Here is a 14,751-nt window from a genome sequence, read left to right as displayed (position 1 = left end):
TCCTCCGCCTTCACACTCCTCCAGTGCCTCCAACGAGAAGCCCTAGGGCCTCTGCCTTCACCCACCTCTTCACCCACGTCCAACACCTCCAACAAGAAGCCCTAGGGCCTCCGCCTTCACCCACGTTCTCACAGTCGATCGTGAATCAGTTTTCAGGTTATTCCAAGATTCAACCAACACAGAGGTGGAGGTAGGTTCCGATTTCGTATCAAAAGACTTCACCTTCAGGCGGAAGAAAAAACTAGGGATCAATTCGATTAATCAGTAGCAAAATTAAGACATAATCTCAAAACTTGGCATGGAAAGAGTCTTGAAATCCACTTCAGGTAAGTTATTAACATGGATTGTCTATCTCCTGCTTCTTCTCTCAAATTAATAGCAGCTGGCAAAAGAGCTTTGAGAATGATATCTGGAGCTTTCTTGATTCTCCCCCAAATTATGTTTTCTTGCAGGTTCGTTCATTAAGTTTCTACCCTCATCGACACACAATAGAGGCTGGTTTCGTGGGTTCTTTCACCTTTACACCAACGACGGTGGAGCTAGAGAGAGAGTTTATGGTGTGAAATTAATGCTATTCAAATATGTTATTTACCAGCCTCATCCTGGTTTTAGAACCAACTTATTCTCGAATAATCTCTGCCCAGATCCAATACCTTCCTTATTCCTTATTCAGTATCCTCATTCCTCACCTGATCAGCGAATCCAATTCCCCTCTATCTTACTCCAACTCGATCGGACTCGCCTCACTTACTTCTACCCACTGGAACCGATCAAGTAAGTTTATCTTACACAAATAAGAAATAACTAAAAATAATGATGTTGAAGTTGAAGCACAAAGAGGCAGATGGAAGGGAGAGGTACACTAACTTATTTCTCTTATCTGTTTCTTTCACAGTCTCATCATTTTGCTCTGTTTTGGGTACTTATTACATATAACATCTATGTTCTATTATCGTCATTCATTGCTTTCTTTTGTGTTTTTACAGAAGCATGATAGTTACTGGAGGTGAATGCAGAAGTATGTGGGTGCTGATATCACATCAATGGTGACTCTACTAGTACTCATTTTTTAACCTATGACAATGCTACAGAAAATGGCAGAGGTATTTCCCAACACCAATATGTTTCTATAATATTTATCTTCTTCTTCTTTTATAATTGTTCATAGTAAATTAGTAATGAGTAAGAGACTTTTATTATTTTTGTAGTTGATGGAATACGCCCATCTTTTAGAGCAATGTAACAACGTAAATTTTCAAACAAATTTTTCATTTCAAAATAAAGTGTTTTCATCCAAAATAAGGCATAAACATTCCACGTGTCATATCATAATACAAATCATATGAATCCCAAGATCATAAATCATCTATCAGTATGTACAGATCAAGCCGGCGCCTTCCCACGGTCCTCGCTAGTACCTGAAACGCATACACAACAACTGTAAGCATAATTGCTTAGTGAGTTCCCCAAAATACAACTTACGCACATACGCCTTTCCAGGCCCGGACCTTCCGGTCCATGTGTCTCAGGGGACTTCCGTCCCTGCTGGGTAAACCTTCCGGTCCTACCCACGCCAACCTTACGGTCCACATTGCAACGCCTTCCGACCCATAACATATTCGCCTTCCGGCCCATAACATAATGCCTTCCGGCCCACATAAATCATACATAGCACATATAACAATTAACTTATCACACATAGCACATATGTCTCATATCATATCCGACCTTCCGGTCACACAGCCTAACCCTTCCGGGTACAGTATAGTGAGAAGACTCACCTCGTGAATATCGATAGCTAGCAAATCCCGAAGTCACTCGTGCTCGATTCGCCGAGCTACAATCTCCCTATAACATCATACATCTCTTGTTAACACTTTTATCTTCTAAGTTTGACTATCCCTAAGAAGTCAAACATAGGTCAACTCTAGTCAACGGTCAACGGTCAACGGTCAACTTGATCGGACTCGGCGAGTGCACAAGGGCAACTCGGCGAGTCTAGACGTATTCGCCAACTCCTTAGGATTCCCTTCTTACTCGTCGAGTGCTTCCCCTGACTCGACGAGTTCCACCTGGGAGAGTCGCGGGGCCACCCCGACTCAACTCGCCGAGTCTCAAGAACAACTCGGCGAGTGCCAGCTCGACTCAGTCCACCTGTCGACCCTCTCTAACTCGTCCTGACTCACTGAGTCAACTCGTGACTCGATTGGATCACTCACTGGCCGATCCAAGGCAATCTTCAAGGTACTCGCCGAGTCTGCTCATCGGACTCGGCGAGTCCATGCCATGCAATCACTCAAACTTGCTTCTAAGGTCAGATCTGTTCCAACAATACATAGATCTGGCCTTCCTAGACTTATTCACCACGTAAAGCCCTAGACTTGGTGCACAAACAACCTCTATATGACCATATATGAAGGATTACCCACAAGTATCACTACTCAAGGTCGTAACCTCCATTGTTCTCCATAAAGCTTGATGAATAAGGCTCTCTGGAGCTCTATGGATCCAGATCCAAGGCCTTATCACTAGCAAGGGACTATTTGACCATCCAATCAACCCAACAAGGATCACAAGAAACCCTAAAACCAAATATACTTCACAAAACAGAAGATGAGCCAAAATCATACCTCTAGATCGAAGATCTAAGCTCCAAATCCACAGATTAGCAATCTCCTTTGCCTCCTCTTGGCTAGAACCTTCCTCTTATTTGCTAAACAACACACAAAGGTCAAGAAATGCTTCCTTTCTCTCTCAAATCGCTAAAGCACTCTAGGGTTTCTCTCTATGGACTGTTGGGTGCAAATGACGGCCATAAGGCCCTTTAAATAGGTCCCAAACCCGAGAAATTAGGGTTTCATTAAATAGCGCGGACTCGCCGAGTCCATATCCTGGACTCGCCGAGTCCAGACGAATCCCGCGTCCAGAATCGCGACCCTACTCGGCGAGTCTGAGCTCCAACTCGCCGAGTCCCCTCTCAAAACACCAAAAAAAAAAATCAAAACAATAAAGATACCTGGCAATCCGAGCTGTTACAATTCTCCCCCACTAGAACTAGACTTCGCCCTCGAAGTCTCGCTCTGAAAATAGCTCCGGATACTGCTCCCGCATCTCGCGCTCCGGCTCCCAGGTCATCTCCGATCCCTTCTGGTGTTGCCACTGAACCAACACCAGAGGTACCTCCTTGTTCCTCAGAACCTTGATCTTCCGATCCCTGATGGCCACAGGCCTCTCAGCATAATTCAGGCTCGCATCCACCTGAATATCCTCTAATGGAACCACTGCCGACCCATCGGCTATACACTTCCTCAATTGCGACACATGAAAAGTGTCGTGGATCTGCCCCAACTCTGCTGGCAACTCCAAACGATAGGCTACCCGGCCTACCCTAGCAATCACACGAAATGGCCCAATATACCAGGGTTCCAACTTGCCCCTCTTCCTGAATCGAATCACTCCTTTCCAAGGAGAGACCTTCAGGAGAACGAAGTCGCCGACCTGAAACTCAAGCTCGGACCGGCGTCTGTCTGCATAACTCTTCTGTCGGCTCTGGGCGGTCAATAACCTCTGTCTGACCTGCTGAATCTGCTTTGTCGTCTGAAGCACGATCTCTGTACTGCCCATCACTCTCTGCCCAACCTCTCCCCAACAAATGGGGGTCCGACACCTCCTGCCATACAACAGCTCAAAGGGTGGCATACCAATGCTCGAATGATGGCTGTTGTTGTAGGAAAACTCTGCCAAGGGTAAATACGCATCCCAGCTACCCCCGAAATCTAACACACATGCTCGAAGCATGTCTTCAAGCGTCTGAATCGTCCGCTCGCTCTGGCCGTCTGTCTGGGGATGATATGCGGTACTAAAATGCAATCTAGTACCCAACTCCTCATGAAATTTCTTCCAGAATCTGGAAGTGAAGCGCACATCACGGTCAGAAACAATCGAGATTGGCACCCCATGCCGAGATACCACTTCCCTCACATATATCTCCGCCAACTTCTCCGCTGAAGAACTCTCACTGATGACAAGGAAGTGAGCGCTCTTCGTCAACCTGTCCACAATCACCCAAATTGCATCAACTCCTCTGGCAGTCCTCGACAATTTGGTGATGAAATCCATAGTGATCTGTTCCCACTTCCATTCGGGAACCTCCAATGGCTGCAACTTGCCATGCGGTCTCTGGTGCTCGGCCTTAACCCTGCGGCAGGTCAAGCACCTCTCAACGAACCAAGCGACGTCCCTCTTCATACAGGGCCACCAATACTCTTTCCTCAAATCCAAATACATCTTCGTAGCCCCCGGATGGATCGAAAATTTCGACCGATGAGCCTCTTCCATCAAAGTAATACGCGTACCGCCCACAAACGGTACCCAAATCCGACCCTGAAACGTCATAATCCCTCGTCCATCTGCAACGAACTCTGAAACCAAACCAACGACCCGCTCTCTCTTCTGCATCTCCGGTCGCACAGCCTCGGCCTGTGCCCCACGAATGGCATCCAATACCGGAGCTATCACGGTCAATCTCAAACATACATCTCGTAGTGGAGTGCTCTCCGCCCTGCGGCTCAACGCATCGGCTACCACATTAGCCTTGCCTGGGTGGTACAGGATCTCACAATCATAATCCTTGACCACATCCAACCACCTCCTCTGACGCATATTTAGGTTGGGCTGATCCATCAAGTACTTCAAACTCTTATGGTCTGTGTAGATCGTACATCGAACCCCATACAAGTAGTGACGCCAAATCTTGAGAGCGAACACTACTGCCCCCAACTCTAGATCATGCGTGGGATATCTCGCCTCATGAGGCTTCAGCTGCCTCGATGCATATGCTATCACATGACCCCTCTGCATCAACACCGCACCCAGCCCCAAAATCGATGCATCACAATATACTACAAAATCCTCCATCCCTTCCGAGAGAGCTAATACCGGGGCTTCGCACAACCTTTGGCGAAGTGTCTCAAAGGAGGTCTGCTGCTCGGGACCCCATGAGAATGCGACACCCTTCCGGGTCAATCTGGTGAGCGGCACTGCGATCTTGGAGAAATCCTTGATAAATCTCCGATAATACCCTGCCAACCCAAGGAAGCTCCTGATCTCAGATGGTGACTTCGGCACCTCCCAACTCATCACCGCCTCAACCTTGGCCGGATCGACCAGAATCCCTTCCTGGTTAACGAGATGTCCTAGGAACTGGACCTCCCGCAACCAGAAATCACACTTGGAGAACTTTGCATAAAGCTTCTCCGATCTCAATAACCTAAGGACCTCCCTCAAATGCTCCTCATGCTGCTCTCTAGATCTCGAATACACCAGAATATCATCGATAAATACAATCACCGACCGATCCAACATTGGCCTGCATACCCTGTTCATGAGATCCATGAACACAGCCGGGGCATTGGTGAGCCCAAAAGGCATCACCACAAACTCATAATGCCCATATCGCGTCCTGAATGCTGTCTTCTGGACGTCCTCATCCCGCACTCTCACCTGATGATATCCCGACCTCAAATCGATCTTGGAAAACCAAGATGCTCCCTGCAACTGATCGAATAAATCGTCGATCCTCGGTAACGGGTAACGGTTCTTGACCGTCAGCTTGTTCAACTCCCGGTAATCAATGCACATCCGGTGTGAACCATCCTTCTTCTTGACGAACAGAATAGGTGCTCCCCACGGTGAGCTGCTCGGCCGAATGAATCCCTTCCCCAGCAACTCCTGAAGCTGCGAGGATAACTCTTGCATCTCTGGAGGTGCAAGACGATAAGGCACCTTAGCAATAGGCGCGACCCCCGGAACCAAATCAATACCAAACTCCACTTGCCTCACAGGAGGTACTCCCGGCAGCTCCTCGGGAAAGACATTTGGAAACTCACTTACCACCGGTACCTCCTCAACTGAACTCGGTCTCTCGGAAGTCGCTCGCATATCCATCACATACGCCACAAAACCCTTACAGCCCTGCTGTAGACACTGCCTTGCCCTAGCGGCCGAACAAAAGGCTGATCCCGAACGTGTACCCTCGCCGTACACCGAAAGAACTCCGCCACTAGGGTCTCATATAGTCACCAGCTGACGCCCGCAGTCGATGACTGCGCCGAATCGGCTCAACCAGTCCATGCCCACAATGACACAGACATCACCCATCGCAATAGGAATCAGATCAATCGGAAACTCAACCCCGAAAATCTCTAACACACATCCCCGGAGAACCTCCGTGGCACAAATCACTCTCTCGTCAGCTATAGAAACTCTCAGAGGCCGACTCAATGGCTCACGACTAACGCTGATATGCTGACTAAAGGCCAAAGATACAAAGGACCGACTCGCACCCGAGTCAAATAACACTAAAGCAGACACAGAGTTCACAAGGAAAGTACCTACGCATATCATAACATAAGCATAACATTTCAACATCAAAATAAATACATGAAATAAAGCATACCTGCCACAACGTCGGGCGCAGCGCGGACCTCCTCTGCAGTCAGCTGAAAGGCTCTCCCACGAGCCCTCGGGGCCTCGGCCTTCACCGACCGAGTCTCAGTAGCCCTGGCAGCAGGTGCAGATCCCTGAAGAAGCTGAGGGCACTCGGCCTTCCGATGGCCGGTCTGGTTGCAATGAAAGCAAACCATGAACCCCTTGGGGCAATCCCTAGCGATGTGCCCCTCCTTGCCACACTTGTAGCAAGCACCAGATCGACATGTCCCCTCGTGACCCTTGCCGCACTTTCCGCAAGTGCGGCCCTTCGGACCTCCCGTCCTCGAATCGGCGGACTTAGTCCGCTTGGCTGCCGGCTGAGACTGAGCCGGCCGCCGGTCCACCCGTTGAGACTCGGCCTCCTCCCTGGCCTGGGTCTCCAACTCGATCTCACGCTTCCTGGCATTCGCCTGAAGCTCAGCAAAGGTATGATATGTGGAGTTTGACACAAACTCCCGGATATCCCTCCTCAACACACCCAAGTACCGGCTCATCCGAGCCTGCTCTGTGGACACCTGCTCAGGGCAGAACATCGCCCTCTCATGAAACTTCCGCGTGATCACCGTAACCGAATCAGTACCGTGCTTGAGGGTCAAGAACTCCTGAACCAACCATTCCCTCTCCACCGGGGGAACGTACTCGTCTCTAAACATAGAGGTAAACCTCTCCCACGTCACAGCTGAAATCTCTGCCAAAGTGAATTTCGCCGTCACGAACTTCCACCAATCCTTCGCTCCCAGACGGAGCTGGTTCAAAGCGAACCGTACCCTCAGATGCTCCGGACATGAACAAGTGTAGAAGCACCCCTCAATATCAGCGATCCACCTCATCACAGCGATCGGATCCTGCGTCCCATCAAACTCGGGTGGCTTCGTGTTGCTGAATTCCCGAAACAGCAACGAGTCACCCCCCTGTGGCCTGGCAGCGGCCACAGCTGCGGTAGCTGCAGCGGCTGCAGCCTCAGTCAATGCGGCGTACCGCTCATCAAAAGTCTCTATCAAGGTGGTCTTAATAGACCCAAACATCTCCGGAATCTCAGCCCGGATCGCTGCAGCCACCTCCTCATGAATCATCTGACGAATCTCCTCGTCACTCACACCGCTCTTACTCGGTCTGTGGCGTGGTCCAACCATGATGTCTCTGAAATACAACATAAAACTATCAGAGACTCTATCGAGTATAATCGTACTCGATAACGCAACCCTACTCAGTCTCCGATATCTAGGGATTCTTACTTGGGTTGCCCACTGACTCGGTGCCTTCGGTAGTACGGGCCCAATACTACCGACCACACCGCATCAGCATTCATCCCAAGTCTTCCTCCCCAAACCCCGGATAGTGAGTACTCTACTTTTGTTATGCACTAACTACCCGCACGCTATCAAAGCATCTCATATCGGCAAACTTCCCTAGACTAAGGCATCACAAATCAGGCCACTGTAGTCCTATCATGAATACCTAGTCTTCTAGCATGCATAACAATCCATATCATATCATATCTCTTAACATAACATTGTAAGGTATTTTGGGGATCTTTACCGTTCGGGCGCTGACTGATCGTACACACTGCTTCATTCTTGTTTACCACAAAATCATTTATAAAAGTTTATGCCTTTATTTTAAAAGTTTTCCTCAAATCCTCGGTTTGAGTTCAGTTACGCCCGAAGGTGCACCCGAATCCCTCAAACCAAGGCTCTGATACCAATTTGTAACAACGTAAATTTTCAAACAAAATTTTCATTTCAAAATAAAGTGTTTTCATCCAAAATAAGGCATAAACATTCCACGTGTCATATCATAATACAAATCATATGAATCCCAAGATCATAAATCATCTATCAGTATGTACAGATCACGCCGGCGCCTTCCCACGGTCCTCGCTAGTACCTGAAACGCATACACAACAACTGTAAGCATAATTGCTTAGTGAGTTCCCCAAAATACAACTTACGCACATACGCCTTTCCAGGCCCGGACCTTCCGGTCCATGTGTCTCAGGGGACTTCCGTCCCTGCTGGGTAAATCTTCCGGTCCTACCCACACCAACCTTACGGTCCACATTGCAACGCCTTCCGGCCCATAACATATTCGCCTTCCGGCCCATAACATAATGCCTTCCGGCCCACATAAATCATACACAACACATATAACAATTAACTTATCACACATAGCACATATGTCTCATATCATATCCGACCTTCCGGTCACACAGCCTAACCCTTCCGGGTACAGTATAGTGAGAAGACTCACCTCGTGAATATCGATAGCTAGCAAATCCCGAAGTCACTCGTGCTCGATTCGCCGAGCTACAATCTCCCTATAACATCATACATCTCTTGTTAACACTTTTATCTTCTAAGTTTGACTATCCCTAAGAAGTCAAACATAGGTCAACTCTGGTCAACGGTCAACGGTCAACTTGACCGGACTCGGCGAGTGCACAAGGGCAACTCGGCGAGTCTAGACGTATTCGCCAACTCCCTAGGATTCCCTTCTTACTCATCGAGTGCTTCCCCTGACTCGACGAGTTCCACCTGGGAGAGTCGCGGGGCCACCCCGACTCAACTCGCCGAGTCTCAAGAACAACTCGGCGAGTCCCAGCTCGACTCAATCCACCTGTCGACGCTCTCTAACTCGTCCTGACTCACTGAGTCAACTCGTGACTCGACTGGATCACTCACTGGCCGATCCAAGGCAATCTTCAAGCTACTCGCCGAGTCTGCTCATTGGACTCGGCGAGTCCATGCCATGCAATCACTCAAACTTGCTTCTAAGGTCAGATCTGTTCCAACAATACATAGATCTAGCCTTCCTAGACTGATTCACGACGTAAAGCCCTAGACTTGGTGCACAAACAACCTCTATATGACCATATATGAAGGATTACCCACAAATATCACTACTTAAGGTCGTAACCTCCATTGTTCTCCATAAAGCTTGATGAATAAGGCTCTCTGGACCTCTATGGATCCAGATCCAAGGCCTTATCACTAGCAAGGGACTATTTGACCATCCAATCAACCCAACAAGGATCACAAGAAACACTAAAACCAAATATACTTCACAAAACAGAAGATGAGCTGAAATCATACCTCTAGATCGAAGATCTAAGCTCCAAATCCACAGATTAGCAATCTCCTTTGCCTCCTCTTGGCTAAAACCTTCCTCTTCTTTGCTAAACAACACACAAAGGTCAAGAAATGCTTCCTTTCTCTCTCAAATCGCTAAAGCACTCTAGGGTTTCTCTCTATGGACTGTTGGGTGCAAATGACGGCCATAAGGCCCTTTAAATAGGTCCCAAACCCGAGAAATTAGGGTTTCATTAAACAGCGCGGACTCGCCGAGTCCATATCCTGGACTCGCCGAGTCCAGACGAATCCCGCGTCCAGAATCGCGACCCTACTCGGCGAGTCTGAGCTCCAACTCGCCGAGTCCCCTCTCAAAACACCAAAAAAAAATCAAAACAATAAAGATACCTGGCAATCCAGGCTGTTACAAGCAAGCAGATAATTAGGAGGATCCATACATGCGATTAGTATATACAGGTAAGAATCATTACTGTTAATTCCTTATACACATAGACACACACTACGCTGATACACTCCTCTTTCTATATAAATTTTCAAAACGATGAAATCTTTTTTGTTACAACATCATGGTTTATATCAGTATATTATGCTCTACAACAAACCTGGAAGCCTTTCAATACAATTCTTGGTGAAACATATGAAATGGTTAATCATTGTGGCATTACATTTATTGTAGAGCAGAAAAAAAAACTTTAAAGATCTTTCATAGTTTTAAGAGTTGATTAATTTGATAATACTTTAATGTAAAATATTAGGTGAGTCATCACCCTCCAATAAGTGATGCACATGTTGAAAATGAGTATTTTGTATATGATATAACTTCAAAGGTGAAGACCAAGTTTCTTGGTAACTCTATTGATGTCTATCCTCTTGGAAGGTAAATAACTAACTCTATCATGTTTTTTTTTTTTTTTTTTTTTTTTTTTTTTTTTTTTTAAATATAAAAACTATGGATGATATATGTTGTTATAATTGTAGAACTCATTTGAAGCTAAAGAAAGATGGAGTAATTCTAGAATCAGTACCCCCTCCAACAAAAGTCATCAATTTAATATTTGGAAGAACATGGTTGGTTCGGGTGCATGATTTTTAAATACACAAAAGTAAACTTCAATTTTTTTACATTGTATATAAATTTACTTTCTTTGTTTTTTAATTTGTGTGCAGTGCTGGATGATATGAAGTGTATGGATATGTACACAATTCAAAAGAACCAAAAATATTAATGACAGGAAAATGGAATGAATCCATGAGCTATCAGCCTTGTGATTATGAAGAGGAACCTCTCCCAAATACTGAACTCACACAGGTGTTGTCCCACTAACCATGTCTACCATTAACATAAAAAACCTGCCATAATGTAAAAAGTACTAAAATGCCCCTTCACTAAATTACCCTGCCATAAATATCACAGTGATATTTTGCTTTTCTGTTGAATATTTTATTACTATATCAATTACAATATAGTCTTGCGCTTTACACTTAACAAAAATGTAAACATGGTTGAATAAAATACAAGTGTTAAAGTTCCCAAATGAGTCTGCTATATTTCATGTCTATTTTAAGAATGACAATTTTGCCCTTAGCTGTATGTTTGGACAACATGTGATCTTTACTGAACATGCAGCTGTATCATTTGCTAGTCATCTGTGTCCATACATTGCATATGTTCAACCGGTTCACCCATCATGATATATATATATATATATATATATATATATATATATATATATATCAACCATACTTTCAATAATTTTCTGCAGATATTATTAAAGACCTATACAGTCCCAGGACCGCAGCAATGGACTTTGTGAGCGAACTGGTAAGAAAACATGGAAAAGAGAAGCTTCAAAAGTTCATATTATTTATTGTGGAGATTTTTAAGAGGTATACATACCAATCTACTAGCTATTTCATAAACAACATGTTAATTTGCCTACCTTGGTTGATTAGATATGAAGTATCATTGGTTGTTAGTTGTTATTATGGTCAAATCATTGGGTTATTTCTTTACTATCCATTGAGCAGTTTGTGCACAAGAATTGGCTTAAGCTCCTTGAACCGAGTTTTAGCAAGATCAAAACCATCCTTCCGAAGTTCCTGCAATCAATAAAAACAAGTCAAAGAAGATTTACTGAAAAGAAAAAAAGTATTAATGGTGTAATTAATGGCTATTCACTACATGTAAATCGATAAAATGGTGAAAGTAAACCTTTCCGGTGTGAGCAGTATGTTCATATGCTGCCTTTTTCCAGTAACTGTTTGTCTGCTTATAGAAGTCCTTTAGAGCTTCCCCGAGCCTTTTAACACAAAGAATAATAATTTATAATTCAACAATCTTAGAATCAATGTTTATATTTAAAAAAAAAATATTTCTGCAATTAAAAGTTACCATTGGAGTTCTCTGTGAGTCAGATATCCCCAAACTGGCTCTTATTTGATCAATTATTGCATTGCCTAATGAAAATCTAACCCTTAAGTCTGAGATTAACCGACTCACTGATGCACTCACATTTTGATCAAACATACATACTTTATTCCTTATACACAATAATATACACATTAATGTAGTTTATCTTCTACGACTACCTACTATAATGATGCACTTACATTTTGTTATCCATAATCACAACCAACTTGTAACTAAACCCATAATATCAAGCAACCTGTAAGTACATTATTTTACACACAATAGGAATTTAATTTTGTTTTTACTATGGTGTAAAAGATATAAGTACGTTGCCCTATTGGTAGAGAGAGAGGGAGAGAGAGAGAGAGTAAATGAGCATGTTGATATATTAATTACTAAAGTATATTGATTTAATTGGGGTTTGTTGTTAATATTAATCTTATAAAGCAGGAGCGGATGACAAGCCTTTGTGGATGGTGAAAACGGTTCTTCATGAGCTTGTAAAGCTTCGTGGGACAATAATAAATGGTCATTTTTCCATGGTCCCAATTGACATGGAACCCCAACCCATAATCCTTGCCTACATCGATCTTAATCTTCAGGTATGCACCTATTCTATTATCTCTTTAATATTATGCGTTATCAACATCTTATTTATTATGTATTAATTGTAATTGTTTTATGAACATTGTTAGACATTGGCTGCTGCCAGAATGTTGACCCCTGCTGGCCCTGTTGGTCAAACTCATTGGGGTGATTCCATGGCCAATTATCCAATGCCTGCCACGCATTCTGCAGATGCCCAATTGAAGGTCAGTTCCATCCCCTAATAAGATTTTTTTTTTCAGTACAATACTATGTTTGGGAAAGTAGAAGGAGGAATAAAACTGACAGTAGAATTGTGTAAGATAAGTAAAATGAAAATACAATTGTGTAGGAAAGATTTAAATAAATTCATATTTGTATTCTTGTGTTGGCATGGCATGGCAGCATGAACTTTCTGCGATATTCAAGAAAATTGGAGACAAGCAAACATGCAGTATCGGTCTATACGAACTATACCGTATAACACAATTATACCCACATGTTTGATTTGATCTGGTCATTTTAGTTTTTGTCAAATCCAAATGTTTTGTTGGTTGTTAAGGTGGTTTAATGGTTGTTGACACATGACAGGTTGACATATCTATGCTCCTAGACCTTTATGTGCTGCTGTTAATCATGCATCTCTTTCCTCTACAAACCAATTCTCTTTTTGATAGTCATGCAAATGCAAATCCTGGGGCATATAGTCCTATTTGAATTGGAGTCTTTATACATTAAGGTAACATAACATATCTATTTATTGTTGGAGTCTTTATATATTAAGTACATGCAATCTGAATATTGACACCTTTATATGTAATGAGTATTTAAATAGTGATTTGTATGATCTTGTAGGACCTAAATGCATTCACTGCAGCTATTGTTGTGAGTATTGCCTTCTCTTTCATTCCTGCTTAGTTAGTTGTTGCTATTATGAAGGTAGGCCACTCTCCGGTTGTATTTTTCACATAATTGACAAGGAGCTGTTGTATCTATTCAGACTAGGCTTAGAGCAATGGTTGCAAGATATGAGTTCAGAAGAAGAAGAAACAAAGCTACAACTATAGTTCAAGTACTATGGATGAATTATGTTGGTAAAGTATTCAAGAAAATGATTAGAAACAAGGGTGAATTTGTACAGATTAGTTAGCTACTTGCAGGTTGATCTTGAATAAGCAAAGGGGCAATGAATTGTATTTTTTGTATCTAATTCGTTTGTAAATCTTGGTTACAACTTCTATTGATTTGTTTTATCTTTCAATGGAACGATTATTTGTATGACATTAAATTTATGCAATGAATTCTATTTTTTGTATATGAAATTTTATTTTCTATTATGAAACATTAAATACAAATTTAATTTGAAAATAAGTAAATTTATAAATAATATTTTTTTAAATATTTAAAATTATGATACGCAAAAATGTGTGTTGTCTTCATTTATGACATGGTCTTTCTTGACATGGGCTTTCTTGATACGCATTACGTGTCATTAACACGCGCGTCGTAAGGTTACGACATGCGAATGCGTGTCGTCTTCCTTTACGTCAGGGCCTTCTTGGATACACATTGCGTGTCATAAATGCGCGTCGTAATTGCGCGTCGTAAATGCGCGTTGTCTATAGACGACGCGCAAAAATGTGTCGTCTCTCTTTATGACAGGGCCTTCCTTGACGCGCATTTGCGCGTCGTCTGAGCCTTTTACGACGCACAATGAGCGTCGTAAAAGGCTGTTTTTCTAATAGTGGTTGTTATTTATTCATAGGCAATCTATCACAACTCTTAAACAACAGCTCAAACTTTTGATCACCGAACCATGCGATCGAAATCCATCTTCATGATTAGAATCAGCATATTCTTCCTCTAAGCTTCATCTCTTTTCTTTGATTCTTAGAACATCAAAATACGACCTAGTCACATCATGTAATAAGAATCTCAAAATAGGAACTTAATAGAGTTAGATAGTCTACTTTACCCGAAGTAGAGTCAAACTTTTTGACTTTACCATCCTTATGATCTTTCAGGTAAATAGGACAGCTTCGCAACAAATGCCCTTTCCTTTGGCAATGGAAACATATGGACTCTTTGGGAATGGTACACGAGATTATCTCAGACTTAGCCTTTCTCTTTACCAATTGGTCAACCGAGTTGACTATGGTCGATCCCTTTCCATTGGGA

General features: G+C 43.5%; 1 protein-coding gene and 1 pseudogene across 1 annotated transcript; both read left to right on the top strand.

Annotated features, from left to right (window-relative positions):
• Positions 1-298: 298 nt before the first annotated feature.
• On the top strand, positions 299-10,902 carry LOC111902430 (oxysterol-binding protein-related protein 3C-like; annotated as a pseudogene).
• A 1,559-nt stretch (positions 10,903-12,461) lies between these two features.
• LOC128128132 (protein MOR1-like) lies at positions 12,462-13,290 on the top strand. The gene is made up of 4 exons (XM_052766960.1): positions 12,462-12,590; positions 12,684-12,800; positions 12,979-13,074; positions 13,165-13,290. The coding sequence occupies exons 1-4, from the start codon at positions 12,462-12,464 to the stop codon at positions 13,288-13,290; spliced, it is 468 nt and encodes a 155-aa protein (XP_052622920.1).
• The last annotated feature ends 1,461 nt before the right edge of the window (positions 13,291-14,751 follow it).

The sequence above is a fragment of the Lactuca sativa genome, chromosome 1, assembly GCF_002870075.4.
Source record: "Lactuca sativa cultivar Salinas chromosome 1, Lsat_Salinas_v11, whole genome shotgun sequence".
NCBI lineage: Eukaryota > Viridiplantae > Streptophyta > Magnoliopsida > Asterales > Asteraceae > Lactuca > Lactuca sativa.
Note: the sequence above shows the minus strand (reverse complement) of the source record. Positions and strands in the feature narration are given on the sequence as shown.

What these genes read in the sequence shown, in the direction of transcription:
- LOC128128132 (XM_052766960.1), top strand. Translation starts at nt 12,462, where the DNA reads ATGGTGAAAACGGTTCTTCATGAGCTTGTAAAGCTTCGTGGGACAATA. An exon ending in CTGCAGATGCCCAATTGAAG is followed by an intron (nt 12,801 to 12,978) that starts GTCAGTTCCATC and finishes ATGGCATGGCAG; the next exon opens with CATGAACTTTCTGCGATATT. An exon ending in TAACACAATTATACCCACAT is followed by an intron (nt 13,075 to 13,164) that starts GTTTGATTTGAT and finishes GACACATGACAG; the next exon opens with GTTGACATATCTATGCTCCT.